The 20,492-nt window shown below is 45.8% G+C and overlaps 1 protein-coding gene across 5 annotated transcripts in view; it reads right to left on the bottom strand.

Annotated features, from left to right (window-relative positions):
* ZNRF1 (zinc and ring finger 1) overlaps positions 1-20,492 on the bottom strand; it is a 94,130-nt gene that overhangs the window by 333 nt on the left and 73,305 nt on the right. The window contains exons 3-5 of one of the 5 annotated variants that reach the window (XM_023495193.2): positions 9,689-9,794; positions 8,027-8,117; positions 5,875-7,091 (exon numbers count right to left, since the gene is read on the bottom strand). In XM_023495193.2, coding sequence (XP_023350961.1) covers positions 8,060-8,117; positions 9,689-9,794 — 164 coding nt within the window. In that variant the 3' untranslated portion in view covers positions 5,875-7,091; positions 8,027-8,059. Of the gene's footprint in view, positions 1-5,874; positions 7,092-7,122; positions 7,280-8,026; positions 8,118-9,688; positions 9,795-20,492 lie in introns of those variants that run through there. The other 4 variants (XM_023495194.2, XM_023495195.2, XM_003758570.4 and 1 more) reach the window with 4 other exon arrangements.

Here is a 20,492-nt window from a genome sequence, read left to right as displayed (position 1 = left end):
ATTATACTCAAACTCAGCTTTAGCTCTGGGGGCTCATCCACACCCTACAAGCTGGAAAGGGATCATCGCCCGCCGGGGTCATATTAACACTAGAAACTTTCTAAGTCTCTGATATTTCTACATGACTGATTTACCAAGAAAGGTCCTGGTGCTCCAGCAGTGTAAGTATAGCTGAAGAGAACCTATGGTCTCTGATTCCATGCTATTCAGTGAAAACCCTCTTGTTTTCCCATTACTGAAATAACTATGTATTTTAAGAGCTCAGTTCCAGTTATACAAGAAGAGAACATAATGTGTGGTAGTAGAAAGAGCATTTGAGTAGGAAGCAGAACTGTGTCCTTAGTCCCAGCTCTCCCACTAATTAGCAAATTACTTCCTCTCTCAGGGGCTAAGTTTCTTCATCTGTCAGCTAACTTAATTGGACTAGTGATCATTAAGGTTCCTCCTAGTTTAAAAATTCAATGATTCTGCAAGCCCTAAATGTACCCCCTTTGAGAAAGAAGTGGTTATGTTCCAACAACGAATTAAATAAAAAATAAGTCCAAACATCTATCCAACCACGAAGGTGAGTTTTGGTGGAAGCTGCCAGTTGGAGAGTGGATTCATCCACGTGTGGCCCACACCCTCAGTGGCCAGAGAAGGGGGGAAGGGAGCTGAAGAGCAAGTCTTGCCCTGTGGCCATCATCCATTTGTCCAGAAATGGGTTTTAGTGACTTGTGTTTGTCATGGTCCAACTCGGCTTGAGGTTTCTTTAAATAATCGATCAAGCCTCCCTCAGGCAGCTTGGCCCACCGGAGACCAGAGCCCCAACCCTCCAAGACAAAGAACCCCTTTCCACTTTAGCTGAAAAACACAGGTAAGTCTTGTTAGCTTTCTTGCCAGTCTGGTCCTGCCGTTCCCATCATAAGCCACCAGAGGGTGCACAATATGCTGGAAAGGAATCGGGGCCACTGCTGGTCCCCATTACTGGCAGCTTAGAACGCAGAAATATTCTCCTGGACTCCTAGGAAGGCTCAGTTGGGGATCTCCGCAGTCCTGGGACTTTCTTTAGGATAAGGCGGAAGATGGGATGCTTCCTCCCACTGGGCAAACTGGGGGCGGCTGGGTAGCGGATGTCTCCTTGGTTCCATTGAAATACTTGGCTCTGGCTCGTTATGGGATTTCTCTCCTCCCTCATTCTTCCCACATGTCTAAGCCTCTCCTGGCTCCTGTCTGGTCTAAGGCACAGAGGCATTTTCGTAGGCAGCAGGAGTACAGATAATTTATTCTCCAAACTATAGCAGAAAGTCCATCTGGTGGCTTTGGAAGCCTGTGTTCAAAAAGTTCCTCATAATTTATCTTAATTCCCATTACCCACTTATTTCCCCCACTTTTAAGTTTCTCATCTGTAAATGAATCACATTCATATATTGCTTAAAGATTTTTTGGGCAGCTAGGTGGCACAGTGGATAGGGCACCAGCCCTGAAGTCAGGAGGACCCGAGTTCAAATCTGGTCTCAGACATTTAATACTTCCTGTTTGACCCTGGGCAAATCACTTAATCCCAATGGCCTCAGGAAAAAGAGACTTTCAACATGCTTTATGACAATCCTATGTAAGCAGTGAAAATACTAATCCAAGGACCGATTAGAATGGTAATCTGCCCACATCCATGCTGGGAGCATCTTACTCTGAAGCCCCGTCCTCTTCCTAGGGAGCACCAAGGTGGGGAGGAGAAAAAGGAGCTGTGGAGGAAGCAGCCCAAGTTCTAACCAAGGTGAGGTGGGCAACTGTTGGCATATCTCCTGGAGCCTCTGCCGCTCTGGGCGACTTCACTGATAAGAGTTAACATTTATATGGCACTTTGGACATATGACCTCACTTGGTACCCACAGTAGCCCTGTGAAGTAGGTGCAACTATACCCATTTCACAGATGAAGAAATGGAGTCAAGATTGTCTTGCCCAGTGCCACAGAGCCAGAACGGGCTTGAAGTTGATTCCAAACGTGCCTGACCCCACGTCTGGCATTTCATCAGCTGTAACGTGCTGCCTCAGTTCCATCGGTACCCCATCACCAGCCAGTGCTATGGCCACTGGGAGCCTGGGAAACCCTCTGGTTTCTGCTCCCTGGGGTTCTCACCCTCACTTTCCAGAATCCAATCCTGGGCCCAGTTCCTGACTATCACTGCTTGCGTTCCACCAAGGGGATGTTGTGTAATATTGGTCAAACCTTTGGAAAACGGTGCAAGAGTCCAACTTTCCCAAGAAGGGAAGGGCTTGATGACTTCTGCCTGATCATCAGAGGGATCCGAGTGGGACTCCACCCCCTCACGGCCTCCGGGTCCCGGATGCCTCCCTTCCTGTGTGCTGCTTCTGAAGGCAGTCCTGGAGTTGCAGCAGAGCTCAGGGAGATCTGAGATTCAGCCCATAAATCCCTAGAACAGCCAGGCAACCAATGGCACGAGTAAGAACAAAACAAATCCCGCTGGATAAGGAGCTGGGTAACCTAGATTAAATCCCAGCCTATAGTCAATACCTGGCTGATCTAGGTAAGGCAGCTGGCTGATCTCTCCAGCTTGGGCTTCCTCAACTGCATGATACCAAGTCTGGATTCCATCGTGTCAAACCGCTACAGAAACGGGGGCCAATGAACCCGACGTAGCTGTCTCTGAGGCTACCCAGTGACTCAGTATTGTTTCAATATTTCCCAATTATATTGAAATCTGGTTAGGGTTGATCTGGGGAGTGTGTTGGGCCAAGGCCAGCAAGATCCTTGAGGCAAAGGGGTAGGACTACTTTTCCCTGGAACTCAGCCTGTTTCTCTTAAAAAAACAAACCCCAACCCGACAAAAATCAAATCCTGGGCTTCCCAAGGTTATTTGTTCAGGTCAGCCACTGCAGGACCATTGCCAGGATCCTACATGTCCTCGAGGGACAGCAGGAGCATTTCCTCTTCAGAAGCCGGGCTAGCTCTTCCATGTCCTCATCAACCACTTAAGTGACTGGAAAGATCATAGCACTAATGCCCACAATCCTCCTTTGAGGCGCCCAACTTAGGCCACTGTCCTTAGGGAGCTGCCCAGCCCTGCAGAGGGCCAAGAGGGGGGGGTGAAGTCACTGTGGCACAAATGACCTCACCTCGGTATCTCGTGCTATCAGGCAGCCTGGCCCACGAGGCTAAGGGGGTCCACAATATTCTTTCGGCCTGGACGGTTCCCATCCTCAAGCCACCACCCTCTCCTTCCCCAGTTCCTCTCTGACCCCAGCCCGCCTCCTCCCAGAAGCCTGCCTTGCCCCAACCCCCAATCCAGGTTTCGGTCCAACTGTGGGGTGTGGGACAGAGGTCAGGCAAGGAGATCTCCTCCAGAGCTGCTTCCTTCCCCGGCCTGTGCTGCCAGGGAAGTAAATATAGAACAGGGAGACACAGTTGCCAAGCAGGAGTGGGGATGACGTCTACATGCTGAAGACAGACAGACAGACACAGCAGCTAAGCAAAGACATCTGACATGCTCTGAGATGACAGAGAAGCCGTGGGATCTCTAGGCCCTTGGAGGAAACCTCTGATTGATCATATCTCTTGCTCCTTAGGCTGCCCCTCACTGGGCCTAAGGAGACTTCATGCTTTGCCTTTGAGAGCCCTGCCCCTGCGGCTCCCTGGGGAGCTGTCTCTTGTTCAGAACAGATTTAGAAGGCTGGAGGACAGAGCAACAAATGAGTTATGAAGCTCCCCGTCCCTTTTTAAGCAGCATTTCAAAAGGGCAGTAGCAAAAGGTTACAGATTTGGAGAGGGAAGATCTAGCCCAATATCTTCATTTTACAGACAGGTAAGCTGATCCAGGGGTTACAGCATCAGAATGGGAAAGGCCATCTGATCCAGTCTACACCTGAAGCCTGAAGATCTCGTCCCAACAATGGGTCAAAGGTGCAGGTCACTAGCTTAGGCAAACTCACCGCTTCCCAAGGCAGCTCTTCCCACTTTGGGGTGCTTTCCCTCCCATTACACCTACATCTCCCTCTTCTTATCGGTGTTCCTGCAAATCTCAGCTCAGATGCTGCTTGTTATCACATGGCTTTTCCTTCTCCTTCCTAACCTGCCTCATATCTGTGTACGTGCTGTCTCCCTGGGGGAAACTGAGGCAGACAGAAGGGAACGACCAGGGTCATAGGGCCAGTAAATAAGCTGACTCAGGTCTTCCTGACTCCAGGCCCAGCCCTCTAATGGATGCTGCCCATTCTTTATTCTGCCTGGAGGAAGTCTTAACCTCCTTCCCATCCAGCTCCTGATATAACTGAATAACTGAACTGCAATCCCATCCAGTCGATTTCCTCCCAGCTTAACATCCTACCTACCTTCACCCTAGGCTCACTGGGTATGAATTTGAGGTCTTTATAATCCTAGCTGCCCTCCTCTGGACACCCTTCAATTCATCCCCAAACTTTCTAAATGTAATGTTCAAAACAGAGCCCAACATCTTCGGATACAGGACCACCAGGGCAGAATACAGTGGGATTATCATCTCCTAAACCAGGATGTGATGCTTCTCGCTAAGTTTTTCTTGGCTGCAGTGTCACAGTTGGCTCAGAGGGAGCTTTAAGTGCACAGAGAGGGACAGATCCTCCCCAGATGACCTGTCTCACCCCCTACCCTTGTGAAATTGAATTCCTGAACTCCAATAACTTGACATTTATTACTATGAAATTTTCTCATAACGACTCAGCTCAGTCTTGTGTCAGAATTCTGCCACCCAGAATGTTAGCTCTCCTTCCCAGTTTGGTATCAAACTTTTGCAAATCTGAGAATCACACCATCCAGATAAGCCTTTAAGTTACTAAATTAAAAAAAAAAAAAGTTGACCATCACAGGGCCAATGACAAGGTCCCTGTCCCTGACAGATTAACATTAAATCTTTAGGGACCAGCTCTATGGGTTTCTACTTCCAAAGCCATATAATGGTTCTACTGTCAAGCCATGCATCTTCCCTGTTTTCCACAACAAAGTCTGTAAATGCTTGGCTAAAACCCCAGGTAAACCAGAGTTACAGCACTGCTCTGATTTACCAGCATGGTAACTTTGTCATAAAAGGAAATGCGAGTCTGCCTTGACTTGTTCTTAGTGAAAAGCCAGTGGCTCTTTGCAGGAACAGCTCTCAACTTTCCCTTCTCAATGTTCTTTAACCATTCCTTTCAGAAGGCAGCAGAATCTTGCCAGGATCCACGTCTAGCCCACAGGTCTACAGTCGACAGACTCCACATTCAACAATCAGGCATTTAGCTTCCTCTAATCTTGAAGCACCTTTTCATTCCCCACAGTCTTTCCAACATCGGACTGTTGCACCTGCCGGTTCTGACTCCCGAGATCAGAGCCCCTCCCCAACTTTGTTACCTGCCCGTACGGGGAGCAGCTACCTTGTGTTCTAGCCTTCTTCAGCTCTGTTCTTCTTCGCCAATCCAAAGCTTGCTCTAAGAAACCAAGATGTATCACGCTTTATCATACAGGATTCTTTTGCATCCTCTCACCAAAGGTTGTCTGAAGAAAGTCAGTCAAGTATTTCTATACTAGCCCTCTAGTGTCCTTCACCTTCATCCCTCCTGTTCCCTCCGTACCAACTTCTTCCCAGGGGGGACAAAATCCCGTGCCTCCACTGAACACACACTGTAGCTCTGGCTGTTAGGGCCCCTGGTTTTTCACCATTAGATCAGGTGGTCCCAAGCCTGCAGAACTGGTAAAAATGACTGTGAATGTGAGTTTTCTTCCTCTGAACCTGAAAGGGGATATGAACCAATCACCAATCAACCACAGAACAATCCCAGCTCAACGGGGAGGCCGTGAGATTAAGAGAGGGAGGCAAAAGCCAGAAGCATCTCTATTTGTAGACATCACAAGCCAAACTCCATTAAAATAAAATCACACCAAGCATCTTTTATTGAACATTATTTTAATACCATATCAAAACACCTTGACTAATGAAGAAAGCTTTTCCCCCAAGCTTTGAACAATTTTTTAAACGTTTTAAGTTTTTTCTTTTTTAATATATAAATACATAAACCTATCCTGCATGGGCTGATGCCACGTGTGAACGTTGATGGCTAAAATGTTCTCAAACAGAGTGCCTGAAAACAGGGGTGTGGCTGTACCTCTTTTCCTTTTTTTTTTTTTTTTAATAAATTTTTAAAAGTTTTTTGAAAAAAAAAGAGAGAGAGAGAAAATATCCACAAGGGTCTAAGAAAAATGTTCAGGCATCTTTGCAGGACACTTGTGATTTTGAGATCCTCTGAACTGTACTGAAGACCAAAACTGGGTGAGGAAAGGGGAGAAGAAATGGAAATGGAAGAGGAAGAGAAAACAGGAGGAAAGGTCTTGGAGATTTGTCTTTTGGCAATTAGGAGTCGTGACACCGAGTGGGGTCTGGAGGTGAGAGGAGAATGCAAACCGAAATTGGAGATGGGCATAAAGGTAGACGCGGAGGGGGGACAAGGAGAGAATGCTGGCTGTGAGGACTTGGCTGGGTTCAGTCACACAAAACAGGAATCTTGTAAACATCACCAGGAAAAACACCAGTGGACACGAAACTTGTTTGTTTGTAAACACGTTAAAGACAGACCCACAATGCCTTTCAAAGGTAAAAGAAAATGCCCTTTCCCTCCTGGGGTGGGATGAGGTGGAGTGGGGGGAGAGGGGAGAGGACTGTGGTTACTTCTTCTTTCCAATTCTTCCTCCTCTGATGTGGTGTCCTCCAGGGAGAAGGGGGAAAACAGCTCTCTCAAAGTCAGTGCAGAAGGGGGCCTGTCCCCATGGGTTCCAAGCTCTGTCTGGTACCTGGGGGCTGTGTCCCGGGGACAGGGGGCTGTCCTTTTGTGGACTGTAATAAATAGGTCGTGCTCCGTCTGGCCAGAGGGCCAGCAGCAGCTCCATCCCACCAGAGGCCGGGGGCCCAGTGTGTCATGTCTGCTGTTGGTGTCTGTGGGGAGCCCCCTGAAGCCAAACATCATGACAGGATTTCAGGATTGCAATCCAGCAACAGGCTCCTCTCCTCTTCTCTCCCCAAGTCATCAATATTTGAGGTGAAGGTAAAAATAGCAGATGTCCCTGATTGGTCTGACATCATCTGTTCTGGGGGTTTAGTTGAAATAAATAAAATAAAATAAAACAAAACTAACCAAAAAATGAAAACCCAATTGAGGTGCTGGAGTGGATTAGAGGGTATTGGCGGGTTTCTTTATAAAACAAAACACCAGCCCAAAACTTGGAAGGGACAGGTGGGATGGGGAAGAGGATGGTCAGCAGTAAAGCAAGGTGCCCTGGGAAAGAAAATGAAAGATCAAACCCCTAAGTCCGCATGTGGGAAGGGAAACAGGTCATAGAAACAGCCACTGGGGACAGTTCGATGAAGAAAATCCAGCAGTTCAGTGGCAGTTTGGGAGCAAAAGGGGAGGGGAGACACACGACTCCCTGGCAGAGCCCCGTCAAATCAGATTTCCCAGGATGGTGCCTTCTGACATCTGGAAGCTGAAAGGGTTCAGGGATCCCCAGGGTTGTGACAGTAAGGACCTTCCCCTCTCGGCTGTTTCTCTGTTCCCTGTCCTGTTTCTAGAGAGATGCTCAAGGAGATGCTGAGTGGCCCGATGGACAGAGAGCTAAGGGAGGCCTGGGTTTGAAAATTGCTTCTGGCTTGGTTGGTCACGAGACTATGGACAAGTCACTTAGCTCCTCAGCAATGCCCTCAGGGTTCTGAGTGGCAGAGAAGGTGCCGTCCATTAAACAGAGGCCGTTCTCTCCTTCCCAAGTTCCCAGGTTCAGTTCTTGCCCCTACTTATGGATCCCTCAGTCAGACCCTTCTACCTAAAAACATTCTCCAAGGTGAAACTTCCCCTTGCAGGCTTTCCCCACCCCCTTCCCGGGGCTAGACGTGCTGGGAATAGCATGGCCTCCTCCCCCTGGCCTGAAGCCCCAAGCCAAGAACCCTTGCCAAGGACCCTGCAGACGTCTCAGACCCTCCCTTCCCCCAGCCAGACCGGGTTCTGGGAGGCCGTTCCCACAGCACTCACCTTTGAGAGGAGGCAGCAAGCGTGCCCGATGAATCAGTCGGAAGGGTGCTCTGGACAGGATCTGTTCACTTCAAACCATGAATCTATACAGCTAAGGCAGAGGGAGAGCAAATGAAATCATCGATCACCAGGGAGCCGCCATCCTCTCCCCACTGTTCACATTCAAAGGGCAGGATTCCCGAGCACCAGTTTAGGCCTTTGCCAGGACAAAGGACTGCCCTTTAGACTGCCAAACCCCAGGAAATAAGACCCCAGTATGGCTTGCTACAGAGGATCCCGGGAGCAAACCAAGAACTAGATGCTGTACTGGGCAGATGGACTCTGAGCTGGCATGCTAGAGGACCCTGGCTTGACTTCTGAGCCCTTGTTTATAGATAATTCCTGAGTATCCATCCTCTCAGCTAAAAAGTTCTGATGTATGAGCCCAGGAGGAAGAGAGTGGCCTCTGCTAGGTACCTGTCCTCCCCAGGAGGAGTCCAGGGAAGACATCCAGAGCTGGAGAGAAGCACATGGGCTAAATCTGGGCTGGGGCACCAAGCCTTAAGAACAAGGAGGAGGAGCGAGGAAATAAAGGCTCAGTGAAATAGATGCTTCCTAAGGAGAAAATCACCAGAGCCACAGCTGGCTTGGCTGGGGTCTGTCCCTCTGCTGGAGGAAGAAAGGGGAAGGAACTACTACTTCCTGCCAGCACTGAGGAGGAGAACTGGGGAGGGGGCTAGGATGTAAGAAGCTGTGAACCCCATAGGGAATAAGAGGGCAGAATGATGGGAGAAAATCCTAACTGCATGTCACAGTCTAGAGATATCCAAAGAGAGGGACCAACAATTTGCTTACATTCTTTCCTGAGGCCACACATTTTCTCACCTGATCCTGTTTTTTTCCCAGGTTCCCCAGGGCCCTTCTCTACCAAGTCTCTGAGTCAGGTCATCCTGGCTCAGGGCCCGCCTGCTAATATCCTCACCACTTCCCAGGGACTCTGTGGATCTGGGGGGCCAGGGCTGTGGAAGGGCGGGCTAGCTGGGGAGCTAGTTGTGACTGCAAGTGGGTGGGAAGGTGAGGGAGGGAGGGATTTGCTGGGGGAGAACAGGTGGCGTCCCACTGAAGGGACATAATGTCTCTTTAGCAGAGAACATGGAGTCATCAGGAAGGAAGTGTCTTCTTTCCAGTTGGAAACAAGACTGAGGTGCTGTGGTGGAGCATGTAGGAGAAACCTCAGCAATGCTAAATATAGCAGCTTTCTGTGGCACGGTGACACAGGTAGTGCTTCTTATTGTCCCCGAGTTCCCTGAAAGGACACTGCTCCTCAGCCAGCCCACTCTATGTAGTTCAGGCCGGTAACCCCCCAACTCTGGAAGGAGGACATAGCCAGGAAGGGTGGACGGTGCAAGGGGGACCAGGCAGAGTTTCTATGGGATTATGGCTGTCGAGTTCAACCCCAGCAGTCCTGCTGTGGCCCCTCTTCTGCCAGCCTGACAGACACTTGTGCCAGTGACCACAATGTTCTGGGGGGAAAGGGGAGGCTGCATGGAGGGCCTGTCCATCCCTCTAAGGTGACGCCATCGTGTGGGTGGGAACCATTCCTTTATAGCAACATGGAGGAGGAGGTCAGGCTCTCCCAATGGCAGCACCCTGAGAGTCTGGGCTCCTCCTGGCCTTCTGTACCTTTTGTGATAGATGCAGAGGCAGGGCAGCCTAGCTATGGTGTCTCCCTGAAGTAGCTCCTCCAGGCAGATCACACATTCTCCTGCGTCTTTAGTCAGCACATCATCTGTGAAGGGGAGGAGGAGAAAGGACAGGCAGCATTAAGCATTGGGCAGGGACCTACATGCAACACCATATCAATGTGGGGAGGGCAGAGAGCTACTGCCCAGTGAGACAAATGTATTTTATTGGGAAAACAAAGCCTAATAGATAGAGGATGGTTTGAGGAGAAGGAAAGTTAAAAAAAAAAAACAAAAACCCCAATAAAAAGCAACAAATGATTAAGTGCCAAATGAGTGGTGCTAACAGCAGAAGTCACCGTGGGTTGTAATGGTGAAGATAATATTCATAGAAAGGGTGGAACCTGAATTAGGTTTTTAAATAGAGAAAATATAGAGCTAGACAGAGAGTAAAAAGGAGTGTGTTCTAGCCGAAGGGAGTGGTGGAGAGGTATATGAGGAAGGGGGACTTAGGAGAGTGGGGAAAAGGGGAAGAGTAAGAAAATGGGAAGACAGGAAGAAGGGAAAAGAGGGGAGATAAATTCTGACGAGAATGGGAAGAAAAGGTCCATAATGGAGAGTAATCGGAGCCAATCGCTGGAAAGGTAAATTGGGATAGTTAGGGACCCTTGTCAAAAGCAGTAGACCAACATTTCACTTATTCCCTACCTATATATTCCCTACAATATACCAATAACCATATTGTCTCAACCAAAAATCAGGGCATGCTCTGACAGACTCTTTAGTCTTTTTTGAAATCTTTTTGGTTATTGTCCCCACACTTATAGGGTATCTAATCTACTTCAGAGAGCTTAGAGGATGGGGACATAGTTCAACATGGTTCTTAAAGACTCTTGCAAATGTCATCTGTCTCATGGAAAGATGGCTTTGCACGCCTTGAGCTTCTAGTCCAACTAGAGTGTTTGAGTTACTGGAGTAAAAAGAGACCACACTATTGGGTTGCTTGCCACTCTGAGATCTCACAAGTGACTGGGTACATTACAAATTCTTGTTATCCCATTTTAATTGGGCCCTTACTGCAGTAAGGAAGTACTTTTATTCCTCCCCGATTGATTTGAGGTAGGTCTTATTCCACACAGAAATTGTTCCAAGACTCTTCCTCAAGTCTCTCTTCTTAATCCTTACACCGGGGACCTTGACTAATTTTACTAAAAACAAAACAAACAAACAAACAAAAAAAACGGAGGCCATTCAGTATGATCTCCCTCTCTTTCTATCCTCTCCATCTCCTAACCTTGATATTATCTCACACTCTCTCTTTGTCCCTCAGTCTCTGACAAAGAGGTGGCCCTTCTCTTTGCCAAGGTCCATCCATTTCTACATTCTACAGTTGACTACCACTTATTCAGCCCCTCCTCAATGTCAGGCACTGTGCTCACCAGTGGGGATGCAAAAAAAGGGCAAACAATAGTTCTTGCCTTCAAAGGAGCTCCTAGTCAAATAGGGAAGGTGACATGCAAACAACCATATACCACACAGCTATAGGAAGGATAAACTGGAAGTAGACTCAGAAAGAAGGCATTGGAATTAAGGAGGAACAGGACAGGCTTCTTGAATAAGAGGATTTTAGCTGAAATCAAACATAGGGAACAGCCAGGGAAAATACAAAGCATAGGGACTGCAGAGTATGTGTTAAGGGAAAAGGTGTAAGAAACCTAGGAAAATAGAAGGGGTCCAGGACTTTATTTTATGTTTGATCCTGGAGGTAAAAGGGAACTACTAGAGACCTGCACCCTAGGAGTTCAACTTGGCGGTTGAGTGCAGAGGGACCAGTAGGGAGAGCTGAGGCAGGCAGACCCATTTGTCCAGATGGGAGGTGAGGAGACCATACCTTCTACTCCTACCTCCTCCGACACAATAGCATTCTCTGTCTCCCTCCTCTCTCTAGAATCTTCAGCTTCACTTCATCAACTGCCTTCACACACCCATTTCAATCCTTAAACTAATCTTTACTGAACCCTAATATCTTCTCAAATTGTCTCAAATTTCTCTTCCTTTTCTCAAACTCCTTAAAAAACAAACAACAACAACAAAAAAAACCTACCTGCCTGCAGCCTCTATTTCCTCTCCTTTTCCTCACCCTTACAACCTGAGACTCCCAATTCTGGCATTCAATGCTCTTTCCAAAGCTAATGATCTTTTAATTGCCATACTTGAAGGGCAGTACACTTTGACTTTGACTTAACTGCTAGACTAGACTGCAGATCACCCTGTCCTCATGGATCTTTCTTCTCAGAGTTTTCATGACACTACTGCCTCTGTCTTGACTACTCAATCTCCTTGGATGCTCCATCTTCAACTGAAAACCTGGGTATCAAAGAACACAGGGCTTAGAGGCAGGAAGGCCCAAGTTCACATCTGGCCTCACATTTACCTCTGGGCAAGTGACTTTAATCTCTGTCTGCCTCAGTTCTCTCAAGTGTAAGATGGGGAGGACAGCCCCTCCCTCTCAGGGTTGTGGAGATCAAATGAGATGAAATGGTAGTCAGGACAAACAATTAAACCAATTAAACAGGGCACTTTCCACTACAATCCCCTAATTATTTTTATAGAATATGTATATAAAAGGAATATGCGTGAAGATTATATAGAAAAGTGATATTGCACTGCCTATGACATCACAATCTAAAGAGGAAATACTGGTAAGCACCAATCTTGAATTACATGGGCTCCAAAGAGTCATGAATCAGTTCGTAAGAGAAAACATAATTAATAAGCATTTATTAAGCATTTACTGTGTACCAGGCACCTCACTAAGCACTGATACAAAGAGGCAAAAGACAGCCCTTACCCTCAAGAAGCTCAAAATCAAATAAGCAAACATTTATACAGACAAGTTGCATGCAGAATAAACAGGAAATAATGAAAAGAGGAAAAGGCACTAGAACTAAAAGAGGTTGGAAAAAGCCTCCAATAAAAGATGGGATTTTAGTTGAGACTTAAAGAATGCCAGGAAAGAGCATTCCAAGCATGGGGGATGGCCAGGGAAAATGCCCGGAATTTACATAGATGCATCAATGGAGCAAAATATAAATAGGGATACTGGCAAGGTAGTGGGGCAACTAGAGCACAAAAAGTTTGGAATGTTAAACAGAAGATTTAGTGAATATAGAAGGGTAATGTTTGATTCCTGACTCACTGGGGTATGTATCAAGTGGTCATCCACATCAAGCCAACTGACGAACATGCAGAGGGCAGATCTTGAGAAGTGAAGGAAGATCGTGGCTTTTATCATACTGCAGACTGAAAGAACTGAGAGAACATGTTCTCCCTCTCTCCCGCTCTAGACCAGATGATCACTATAAAGAGCTTTATGGCCTTTTGAAATTCTTTTGAGTTCTAACATTCTCTAGGCTACTGTTTCAGGATCCAAGCTAATGTCAGTAACTATCTTTTCTTAGTTAGTTATTCTTCTTTTTAGTTGTTGAGGATCTATTTCAATCATGTCTGTGTGATTTCATCTGATGGTTTCATAATAGAGATACTGGAATGATTTGCCATTTCCTTCTCCAGCTCATTTGAAATGAGGGAACTGAGGCAGCAAACAGGGTGAAGTGAATTGCTCAGGGGACCCACATGAGCAGTGTCTGAGACCAGATTTGCCCTCAGGAAGAGTCTTCTTGCCTCCAGGCCCAGCGCTCTGGGCCCATGGCTCCTCGCAGGTGCCCTTTCTCTTTGATAATACTGACCAAACTTAAAGGAAGAAGAGGGAAGAGGAGGAGAAGGGGAAGAAATTCATGATGGAGGTTTCACTTTTCTGGGCTACTCGAATGGCAGGCACTCTTCTTGGGAAGGGCTGGGTGCCTCCTGCCCCTCCCTCCATCTCCAGGCCAGCTCTCCTGATTGGCTTCTGCCTCAATTTCACCAGGGGCCCCACTGGAATCCCCTTCACTGCTCCTTTGACTCTCTCCCTGATATCTTCTGCCTCCTCAGCCACCCTGCCCCTCTGTTCCCTCACTGTCATTCCCCTTTCCCCTCAATGTGTGCCTTTTTCCTTTCAGAACTTAAGCTCTTTGAGGATAAATGTTATTGTCTGAGAGCATTTGTTTCCCTGTTATTTAGCACAGTGATTGGCACATAGTAAGTGCTTAATAAATGCTCCGCTGATCTCTCTCCAATTCTATACAATATACCCAGACATGGCACAGATGAGGGCTAGAGAGTGGGGTAGAGAGAAGGGAACAACTTCAGAACTTTGACAGCATAGAGAGAATGGGGCCACTCTGCTGAGCTCCAAATCCAAGGCCTATCTAACCTAGACTGTATAGTTCCTTTATAGGGAGATAGGTTAAAAAAAAAAAAAGGAAAAAAGAGGGGGAGGAGGGAATCTCCCACTAGGTTTACCGCCCCAGTTGACAGTTAACCATGCAGTGGAGCAGACATAGGAAGCCATGGGAAGACCAGTATAAGAATCTCTTCTTAAACCCAAGTATTGAAATCAAGCCAATTAAAGTTCCATTTCTTTCTCTGTTGTTATTCTTTTATTTCATTGTTAGAATATAAATGTCTGCTTTCAAGAACACTTAAGTTCTTATCAGCAATGATAAGAGTTTCTTAATGAAAGTTTCTATTCCTCCATGAAGATGTTTAGTCAACAAGCATTCATTAAATGTTGACTATCTGCCAGTCTTTACTCTCAAAAAACAGTCTAGTGGGGGGAGATGATATACAAATAAATAACCAGGTACATACACACTACATACAGAGGAGACCAGTCAGTAAACATTTATCCAGTGACTCCCCGGTTGCAGGCACTGGCTGAAAAGAGGAGATAGAAGGAAAGTGAGATTGCTGAGAATCAGAGCCTGGGGCCAGGGAAAGAAAACTCCCCCAGCTTCTTTCTTACATAAATGCTCACAGCAGCACGACCCCACTTCATTCAACTCTGCAGACCACTGTACTTTCCCAAGCCCTTTTCACAAATGAAGCCTTAACTGAAGATGCTCACACTCCCCTGAGTTGGGAGGGCAGGCATTTCAACTCCCATATAATAGCTAAAGAAATGAGGCAGATAAATGAAGTCCCCGGCTTAAGGTCATGTATCTAGTTGGTGATAAAACCAGGATTAGATATCCCAAGCTTGCTGATTTTTTGCCAAAGACCTTTCCATTACACAAGGTTTTCCCCATCCTGCTGAGCAGTTATAAATTTGTTTTTGAATTGTGGCAGGTTCTGTCAATTCCTGGGCATTAATGCCAATGAAGTGAAGCACTGGCTTCAGTGTCGAAATGAAGAGACCAGCTGAGTGCAGAGATTATTAGGCTGAAGCAATACCTCAAGGTCTGGCTGGGCAGGATCCATCTCTTTTCCACCTCTTATTAGAATGGGTCTGCCTTCATACTCTTTGTCAAGTCAATAAGCACATGATAAATGCCAAGTGCTGGAGATACAAAGAAAGAAAGAAAAAAAACCCAACCATTTCCTTCTCCAAGAAACTCACACTTTAATAAAGATGTACAAACAATACAGAAGGTAGGATAACTTGGAGACACTCTCAATGGGAAGCCAGCAGATGGAGGAAGAAACCAAATTTGTTGCTTGGGGGATACAAGAGAAAGCATAGAGCTAGAAGATGGAGTATCTTATGTGAGGATCAACAAAGAGACTGGTGCAGAGAGAGTACATGGAGGAGATCAGGTCATGAAGGGTTTTAAAATGCTGAAGAGGCCACTGGAGTTTGGTGAAAAGGGGAATGATGTGTTCATCTCAGTACTTTAAGCACAATAATCTGACAGCTGGAGGATGGTTTGGCGAAGGAAAGCTATGAAGTAGGAAGACCAACCCAAAGACTGGAAATAGTCCAGGTGGGAGGTTATGAGAGTATGATATGGGATAGCTTCTAGGGAAATACAGCGGTGGTTTGGGGGTCCCCTGACTTTGGGGAGCTATTCTTCTAACAATAAGTCAGTAGCCTTAAATCTTCTAGCTTTGAAATCTGCCTCAGGAAATTCTCACAGATCAGACTCCTGAGACAATAGTGAATAAGACCACTCTCAATTCATTGCTGACTGATAATCTGGTCACTAATAATCTGGTTAACAGATATTAGCACAGAATTAGCATATCTATGATTGAAAGCTGGATAAATGTGTTTACTTGCTTCTGTTTATCTGCTGAAATCCTCTTACAATTCCAGCTCACTTCTGTAATGGTGTTACAATTACTACTGCAATAAAACTTTGCCCTTTGACTAGGAGATGGGTTCAAGCCTGCAAATTCTTTTGAGATATCTCGTAACACCGATCTGGGACCTCAAACTTTTGGGGTCACCCTTCCCAACCTCAACGAGTGGGCACTAAAGTGGCAAAAGAGACAGTTGACAGGATGGATGTACAAAGAGAGATGCTAGAATGGTAATGTTGACAGGACCTGGCAACAGATTAGATATGGAGGTTGGGGTGGGGTGGTAGGAATGAGGCGTTAATGTTGACCCTAGTTAAAGACAAGAGGATTCTGTCATCTACAGTAATAAGGAGGGCTTGGGTAGGAAAGGATGAGCAAGAATTCAGTTTTAGACATGTCTGGACATGAGCATAAGATGTCAACTGGACGTCCAGTTCAAGATATTAAATATGCATCAGAGGATATGACTGAATGTTTTGGGAAGAGAAGTTAGGGCTGAGAATCATTTGCCAAGAGATAATGCAATCTAAAGGGAGATGATGAGATCATCAAGTGAAATAGTATAGTGATAAGAGGGCCCATGGGATAAGGAGCTTTAGGGACAACCATGGATAAGGGATGCAACCTGGATGAAGAGTCAGCAAAGAAGATGGAGGAGCAGGCCAGCTCACTAATGAGTGAGTGGTTTTTTTATTTGTCTTTTTCCTTTTCATGAACACAGAAGGCTGGTGGGATGAGCAAGAGGAAAAGCACACTTCAGGATCATCAACTTCTATAAAACAAAAGGGATCAACTAAATTTTAAGGAGAAAAGGTGGCAGTCTGGAGCTAATATGTCTGTAACAAAAGGATCAGAGCTCCCTATCTGGCTTTTATCCAGAATAAGGGCAAGTACAATTCTCAGACTGAAAGAATTTGTATAAAGGCTTCTATTACCATTCCCTGGAGCTTCATGGTTCACAGTTGCTAAAACTTCCCTGGGGTAATGTGTTGGGATGTATTATTACAGGGGCTGCAGCTTCATTACACATGACTTCCTGAGCTCTCTAAGCTCATCTGGGCAGGAGTCAGAGTTAGGGGAAGGAAAGGGCGCACTTCATTTTGCCGTCATAATGATGTTATGGCTAGTCTTAAGGTGAAAATCATTGTCTACAAGGGGCAATGGGTCTATATGCTGCCCTCTGCAGATATCAGGGAAAAAGAGAGGCCATTCATAATATTAAGAGTCCCTCTTCTCCCTTCTTCATCACACTTCACTCAGATGCCTTTCCCCACCTCCTCCTCCATGACCTGTTCTCCCATGAAGCAGAACCTTCTGCTTGCCAAGCCAAAAAACAGTAACAGGGAGGGCTTGGGGTAGGAAAGGAAGAGCATGAATTCAGTTTTACATATACAATGCACATGACATTGTCCTATGCAGACAATGGTTTTACTATATGCTTACAAGGAACACCCAGAATGGAAGAAATCATAGAGGGTACTGTTTAAGTTGTGCAATAGAGAGAACTGGATCTGGAGTTCTAGAATTTGAATTAAAATCCCGCTTCAGATACTAACTGTATGACACCAGCAAGTCACTTGGCCTCTGTCCGCCTCAGTTACCTCATCTGTAAAATGGAAATAATAGCACCCACCTCTTAAGATTGTTGGAATAAAAATGAGATACTTGTAAAATCCTTTGCAAACTGCTAAGTTTTTAAGTGCCGTGCATTGTTATCCCATAATGGACAAAGATGAAGATCATTTAAAACATTATCCATGGAGCATTAAAAAATGTTGAAGAGGGTATAGCAGTTTCTTTTTTTTTTTTGGGGGGGGGGGGGGGAAGTAGAACAGAGAGTTATTAAACAATGAAAAAAAAATTCACCCCTTGGATCCTTTGCCTTGAGAATCCAGTCAATAGCCAACACACCAACTCAGAACCATTGGTCTGGCTTGACTAGGGCTGTACCTGGTGCTACCACATGGCTGCTGATTGTTCTACCCTCCAGATGGTCAATTACCTTTCAGGAGCTACAGTCCAAGTTAGCCAATTACCTCACTTATGTTCGGGAGGTGAGAAAGACAGAAGATGTGACAGTGAGGGACATCCTTTATATTTCTACCAATGGAGAGGGGCAGAGTTGTTGAAAGTATTCTTGGTTCATGCTTCAGGAGGAAAGTCATGGGTTGGCAAACAAAGCAACCTCTCCCTGGCCTAGGGGATGAAGCACATCCTCCTTCATCAGCAGGTGGCCTCCCTTCTCTGAGCTGGCTGCAAGCATGTGGAGAAGATAAAGCCAAGCTCAAAATTACCTCTAAGGAGGTAATTTTGGAGAAGAGGAAACGGCCAGATTGCAGGGAATCCACAGTTATTCTTGGCAGATTTGGGAGAGGAAAATGGGGGAAACAGCAGTGGCTTTGGGATCTCTGGCCAAAGATTGCTCCCCCTGCCCCATGAGACTCTACTGGCATGAACTATTCCAGGAGGGAGAAAGAAATCCCAACATGCACATCATCTTTCTGCCAAAAAAGCAATGAAACCCTTCAGCTAGAAATGGAGACTGCTTTTTACATCAGCAGCTGGGAGCAGGAATGCACATTCCCTTCAGGTCTGATGACAATTAAAAATTTCTGCCATAATTTACTGAGCAGGGAGGTGTTAGCCGGGGGGAGAAAGCCCTAGCGAGCGATACAGAGACAGTCTCCTCCCTCTGACCTGATTTCCCAACTTTGCTCCCAGACTTTCCACTGTCAGTATGCAGAGGAAGATTTGGCTGCCCAGGTTCCCATGTGATGGGGAAGGTGTAGTACCATTCTGTTTCTGGCCCTGACAGCTGGCCTAAATTACTGCCTCTATCCTTAGAATGACCCTGGTAGGGAGGAGAGGGGCTTGGGGGATGGACACATACACACACACACACACACACACACTCACTCTCCAGAGGTGTGAGATACAATGCAGGCCAGGTTCAGTGGATTGCAACCATGACCATTTAAATAGACACTCTTGCAGACCTTCCTCCCACTCTCAGCCATTCAGACCAAGTAAATCTGTAACCTTCAAACTGGAGCAGTCCCACTGAGCTTGGTGAGCAACTCCTTTCAGCAGGGGACCCTGACACCCACAATGAAGTCAGGCTGCCTGCAGCTGGAGCAGCAGCTGGTAACAATTATTAAGTACCTAAATATGGACTGTTAGGCTATAATAAACACACACACACACACACACACATGTATGTATGTATAAGCATAGCCTGCCTTCCAAGAGCTTACATTCTGAGACAAATGACATTTAGACAACATGAATCAAGTACAATTAAACTAAAACAGATGGATAACAGAGATCAGAATAGCACAAATTAAAAAGGAAATATGCCCCAGTGAAGATGAAAGGGTTTTTTTCTCCTTTTTGGATTTTCATCAATCAGGTCCTGCTTTACTCAATTTAATGATTGTTGATTAACTAATGCCAACAAATTCAAACCCAAACCGGTACTTCAGTCCCTTCCCTGTCTACCACCTCCCCCTCCCCCTGCCACTGAGGTTCCTCCATCCATCTGCATCACCTGGATCTTTACTGCAGTCATCTATCAGCCTCATTCCTCTTATCAAGGAATCCAGTTTCTAGCTAATAGCCTTCACTCTCCTCACTAATCCCTGGTCTCTGTCAAGGGCCTCAGTATCCATTCAGATGGCCTCCCAACAACTGGACTTCTCTGTCCATCGAGCTCTGTGACTCCCATGACAAAGGTCTCTAGCCCACTCAGCCACTCACAGGGAGACAGCTTTCACCTCCCTGATATGTACCTCTTCAAAAATGAAGGACAAACAATAACTACCACAACAATACAGTTTATCTCCCATCATCATCCTTAACACCAAATACTGAAATTCTACTTTGATGATGACTTCCTGTCTTCCATCTGTGGTTCACTCCTCCTCCAACTTCATTCTCCCTAACACCTCCAGCCCTTCAAACTTTTTCCTTTTTCTCCCATCACTTTCCTCCCTTCGGAGCTACTCAGCTCAATTCTGCATTGCCCTCTACTCTTGAATTCCAGCCAACTGGAATTCACCGGCCAACTCCCAACTTTACATCACATGCCCGTGCTGGCCAGGTTTTCAGGGTAACATGGCAATACTTAGATGCATCCCTGATTGACTTCCTATATCAGTTCTTTTTTTATAGGCCCCACTCCTACCTCACATTTCTCAAAAGATTTTTTTGTGGTTTACTACTTTACTAAAAAAATCAGGGTCATTCCCACAAGCAGCTTCAATATCTTTAATTTATGCCTCAAAATCCTTTCTCCTTCCATTCACCATCACCTTTGCTCCAATTTGTGGAGTTTTATCTTGAGGCCAGCTTTTTATATTAGTGCTCCTAATCCTATGCTCTTGCCTTTAAAAATGATCTATTTAAGCACAAAAAAATATTGATTATTTTATATACTTAAAACACAAAGATTGTAGATGAAATGATGAATATCCACTTCATACAGCTTTCTTGTTTAAAAAAAAAATGCACTTAAATTTCACATGTTATTTCTAAAACTGTACTACTTGTTTGTTTCCCCTTATGATTTCCTTCATAGCTTATCCAGATTTCATTTCTTTTCTCTTTCATGTTCAATATTTCCC

Source organism: Sarcophilus harrisii, chromosome 2 (genome assembly GCF_902635505.1).
Source record: "Sarcophilus harrisii chromosome 2, mSarHar1.11, whole genome shotgun sequence".
Lineage (NCBI taxonomy): Eukaryota > Metazoa > Chordata > Mammalia > Dasyuromorphia > Dasyuridae > Sarcophilus > Sarcophilus harrisii.
The sequence above is the reverse complement of the archived record's forward strand: the minus strand, read 5'-3'. Positions and strand labels throughout refer to the sequence as shown.